The following is a 5131-nucleotide window of genomic DNA, read 5'->3' as shown; positions in this document are numbered from 1 at the left end:
AATAATTTCTCAATTTCTTATGCGCATTGAAAGATAAACACAATGCCCCAATCCAATCGTCATTTACGACAGCGAAGGAACGGCCTGTGTGGTTGTTTGAAAGTTTTTTTTTCTCTCGCTCTTCTCTTTTCTTTGTATTTTTCCTTGCGATGACATTGCGAAAAGGCAAAATACGTTGGCGCGAATTGAGTAATTGGCCATTAAAACTAAATTGCGAATAATCGTAACTGTGATATGCGAACTTCCGGGCCACGCACGTGCGGGCACGTGAGAGCAAAGGAACGGCCTGTGTGGTTGTTGTTTCTGGCTCGCGGTTTGAAAGTTTTTTTTATTTTTTTTTGCACGTACGGCCACGCACGTACGGGCACGGACTACAGGGTGCCCCACAGAAAACCAGGAAATTTGAGATTTTGAGATTTATTTTGCCGTATTTTGCCATATCAATAAACTAACATATAAATAAAGTGTATCTTTGTTTTACACTACATCTAAGTTTGCTTTTGTTTTGTTTTAAATAAACTGTCCCAAATTTCCTGGTTTTCTGTGGGGCACCCTGCAGTACAGAGAATTTCCTTATTTCATACAGTGGGATAGATTGACCTTCAGTGTGTCTGTCCAGGCCAGAACATTTTTACCATTTGACTTTTTCTCATCAAATGTTGAACAATCCTTTATTATGAGAATATGAACACGAATTAATAAAATGTACAATTTTTTGTAATCCTTGTTTTCGTCAAGTTTAGTTTGAGTACAAAGTGGACACGGACGGGCTTTGCATTTGGAGGTGATTTCCTGTGATCCGTTGTTTTTATTCAACATGCCATTCCAAGTTTAATCATTGCGTACTTGATCTTAGTGTTAATATTTATGGTGAAAGTTGTTGGAAGATTTTATTTTGGGCAAAGGGGGGAGAGGGGTGAGGGAGGGGCGGATCGGGGTGCACTCAAATAATCGAGTATACTGTTCTTCAACATGTTTTATTTTCCAAAGCTCACAAACAATTCATAATCATACATTAATAATCAAATGTAAAATGAGAAGAGGAAGTGTTAAAAAGAAAAAGTTAAATTGATTCACAAAGATCATTTGTTTTAATTGACCATCATTTAATTAAATATTATCATGCAAATTAAGTAAATGATGTTATTGTAATATTAATGAGGATTTATTGAAAAGTAAAATGAAAATGTTTCAATGTTTCCGACACAGAGTGCAGTCCCATTATGAAGAATGATTTTTTATTAAATGACAAAAAGCACTTTGAGAAACAATCACTCATTTCATGAACGGTTAAATGTAGAATTAAAATATTGTTAAAACTAGAGGGGGAGCACTCGGTAGAGTGCAAAACCTCCGCCGCTAATACTGCTAGGTCACTCAGTGAACCTGATATCCTATTCATTCAATTTGACGTCAACAGTGCTCACAGAGTTATAGTTTGCAACTTTCCCTTTTACATTTAACTTTTACATACTCAATTCATTCATCATAACTATATTCCCTGAGACAGAAATTGATTTTACGTGGGTATATCCACCTGAAGTTCCAAAATCAGCCACAATTATAATTGTGGAATGTTTTTTGTTGGAAATCACTTATAGCATGAAGAAATTCAAAAAAAAAATCGAAATTTTGTTGAAAAAAGAGTTGAAAAAAACTTTTTTTGGGGGGGGGGTTGGAAATCACTTAAAACATGCAGAAATGCAAAAAAAATTCAAATATTTTTTCAAAATGGCCGCAATAGCAGCCATATTGGATTTTAGACCAAGTCCAAAATCTAATGGCATGATCCTTGGACCATACCTAATCCCCCCACCAGGTTTCGTCGAAATCCGTCGAGGGGTTTTTCCGTAATACTGTTCACAAACAAACAAGCAGTCATAGACTGGTACTTACGAAATCGTCAACTTGACCTCTGACCTTGTCTTATAAAAGCTCTCTTGAGAAGGTTAGGACACAAACCAGAAGTTTCTACGATGATTCTGTACCAAACCATCAAAAATCGAATGTTTTGGATGTTTGACCTCACTGTGACCTTGACCTTTGACCGATTTTGACCAAAATCTAATCAGCGCTAGCCATCAACCTCCTGAATCACGTGGTGTAAGTTGACATTGGCAGCTTCTTCCGTTCTCAAGCCGCTGCCCTAACCACTGCGCCAACACCAGGCTTCTTGCGTTCTCGAGTTATCTGTACCAAACCATCATAAATTGAATATTTGACCTCACTGTGACGTTGACCTTTGACCGATTTTGATCAAAATCTAATCAGCATGAGCCATCACCCTCCTGAATCACGTGGTGTAATCTGACATTGGTAGCTTCTTCCATTCTCGAGTTATCTGTACCAAACCATCAAAAATCGAATATTTGACCTCACTGTGACCTTGACCTTTGACCGATTTTGACCAAAATCTAATCAGCACTAGCCGTCACCCTCCTGAATCACATGGTGTAATTTGACATTGGTAGCTTCTTCCGTTCTCGAGTTATCGTGCCTACAAACAAACAAACAGACAAACAAACAAACGGAAGTCATCAATACACTTACGAAATCTTTAGATTTCGTAAGTAACAAACAGAAACGGAAGGCATCAATATACTTACGAAATCGAAAGATTTCGTAAGTAACAAACAAACAAGCAGTCATAGACTGGTACTTACGAAATCGTCAACTTGACCTCTGACCTTGTCTCATAAAAGCTGTCTCTTGAGAAGGTAGCGACGCAAACCAGAAGTTTCTATGATGATTCTGTACCAAACCATCAAAAATCGGAACGTCGACCAAAGCGAAAATCTCCATTTCTGCACGCAATTATACCTTAACGTCACTCAACGACGCGTCTGCTCGAGCGCACTGCATCATGGGACGACCCGTGACGCGTCGAGTGAAATATTTTTTTATACAATCTTAAAACGTCTCCAAAACATCCGATTTTTACCAGAATTTCGACAACCGAGTTTTAAGCATCCTAAGCGATCGCAAAAACCGAAGACAAAATTAAAATCGAAGTTAAAACGAACTCGTAACGTCGAGCGAAGCAAAAATACTCCATTTCTCCACATTAATTTACGGAATTATGTTTGACCTCACAGTGACCTTGACCTTTGACCGATTTTGACCAAAATCGAATTAGCACTAGCCATCACCCTCCTGAATCACGTGGTGTAATTTGACATTGGTTGCTTCTTCCGTTCTCGAGTTATCGTGCCTGCCTACAAATAAACAAACAAACAAACAAACGGAAGTCATCAATATACTTACGAAATCTTTAGATTTTAGTGACCTAGCAGTATTAGCGGCGGAGGTTTTGCACTCTACCGAGTGCTCCCCCTCTAGTTTTAACAAAATCTTTAGATTTCGTAAGTAACAAACACACAAACAAACAAACAGAAACGGAAGTGATCAATATACTTACGAAATCTTTAGATTTCGTAAGTAACAAACAAACAGAAAGGGGTGAAAACAGTAACCACCGATCTTCGATGGCGGAGGTTAACAACGAGAGAGATTGTGGAGTGCTATTTTCGCTGAATGGGAATTGCTAGTTCATTGATGCAAGGTGACTATTGTGTTATTATTTTGGGAGTGACGTCATAGTAATATGTTGACGTCACTGGGAGGGGCCATTTTGTTCAGGTGTGGGAGGGGGGTGGGGTCAAGGCAGAACCAATATTTTGACACAGCCATGAATGAGTTCATGGGATTCATTAGCATGGGATAACAACTCGAATGTATATAGAGAGAACGACAAGTTATTTCATCTTTTTTTTTTTCTTCAATGAACAATTATATTTTCACAAAGATCTGACGTGTCATGACACACATTCACTCTGCCCCACCTCATAGCCCTTCCCCGAACCACAACCCCAGGCTTTCAACCCAGGTACTTCAGATTTAATCCAACAAGAACACAGGCCTGAAAAAGAGAAAAGGTTGTTGGGTGGTACCCAAAGTTTAATGCATCCTTAAGGCAAATTACTCATTATTCAAAGTATTCCTCCTGGTGAATGAGCTTGAAGGAGAATCTCCTTCCATCTTTGTTTTCCAAACAAGTGTGATATCACACTTACATTTCCTTCCTTATACATGGGTGATGGGTATACCAAATGTAATATAACTACGAAAATAGTCACGTGCATGCTTCTGATCTAAATTATCATTTCTCTGTCAGATGAAGACCACACGGGGAAAACCAGAGATGTCAAGATAAGTCAATTTTGAAGAAACTGAAAAACAAAGTTTCAAGACTTTGGTGGACTATTTAATAATTATCATATAGATTTCTTTTCCAGTAAAAGGAAGAGTGATCATTGGCCGATCAAATTAAGCATGTAGCATTTGCCAAGCTTCTGTGTTAATAATTTAAGAGCAAAGAACGAATCAATGTTGCAAACTGACATCACTGGTTATTCCCTTGTTTAATAATTGCCATGCAATTTTAACCCAGGATGTGTCGCAAATTCATGTTTGTTTGTTATGAGCATACATTACATGACTTTGGTGATCACAGATTATTTTTTTCAACATTAAACGGTCATTGTTTTTTTGTTTGATTGGTGTTCAACGCCATATTCAAGGGTATTTCACTAAAATGACGACGGATTCTCCATTTCTTACTCCGTACTACTTAATATAATGGAAAACCAGGAGAAAAGTCACCTCATGTGACTCCCTCATATACCTAAGCAGGTTGATTGGGCGGTGGGTACATTGAATGAGGATGGGTACTCAGACGCGCTAACCATTAAGCCATGGTGTGGGTCCCATAAAAGTCACAATAAAGGTTTGACCAGGCTTGAACCACGATATGCACCAACTACGGAGCCCATGATATAACCAAATAGGCTATTGTAGTGCTCAGAGTTTATGCTGTGAAAGTTTTACAACCTTTCATTTTTTCGTTTCTCAACTCTGAATATTATGGTGGAACAGTTAACATGAATGAAAGGGAGATAACCTTTGCTAAGTTTACAGCTGCTGCAGACTTACACCACTCCGCGAAGCTTTCATTGCGTTGTGAGGTTCATATCGAGCCACGAGGCCATCGGTGTGACCAGGCCCATTCTACCTTTGATCTACATACAAGTGCTACTTGTTAAGGAAGATTAAAGTAGTCAGTATATCTCTT

General features: G+C 38.5%; 1 protein-coding gene across 5 annotated transcripts in view; it reads right to left on the bottom strand.

Annotated features, from left to right (window-relative positions):
• Positions 1–961: 961 nt before the first annotated feature.
• LOC147023796 (bactericidal permeability-increasing protein-like) overlaps positions 962–5131 on the bottom strand; it is a 94117-nt gene continuing 89947 nt past the window's right edge. For all 5 annotated transcript variants that reach the window (XM_085889601.1, XM_085889600.1, XM_085889597.1 and 2 more), the window contains one exon: positions 962–3919. In XM_085889601.1, coding sequence (XP_085745727.1) covers positions 3878–3919 — 42 coding nt within the window. In that variant the 3' untranslated portion in view covers positions 962–3877. The remainder of the gene's footprint in view (positions 3920–5131) is intronic.

This window comes from Eptatretus burgeri, chromosome 7 (assembly GCF_056783735.1).
Source record: "Eptatretus burgeri isolate ZD-2024b chromosome 7, Ebu_testis_v1, whole genome shotgun sequence".
NCBI lineage: Eukaryota > Metazoa > Chordata > Myxini > Myxiniformes > Myxinidae > Eptatretus > Eptatretus burgeri.
The sequence above is the reverse complement of the archived record's forward strand: the minus strand, read 5'-3'. Positions and strand labels throughout refer to the sequence as shown.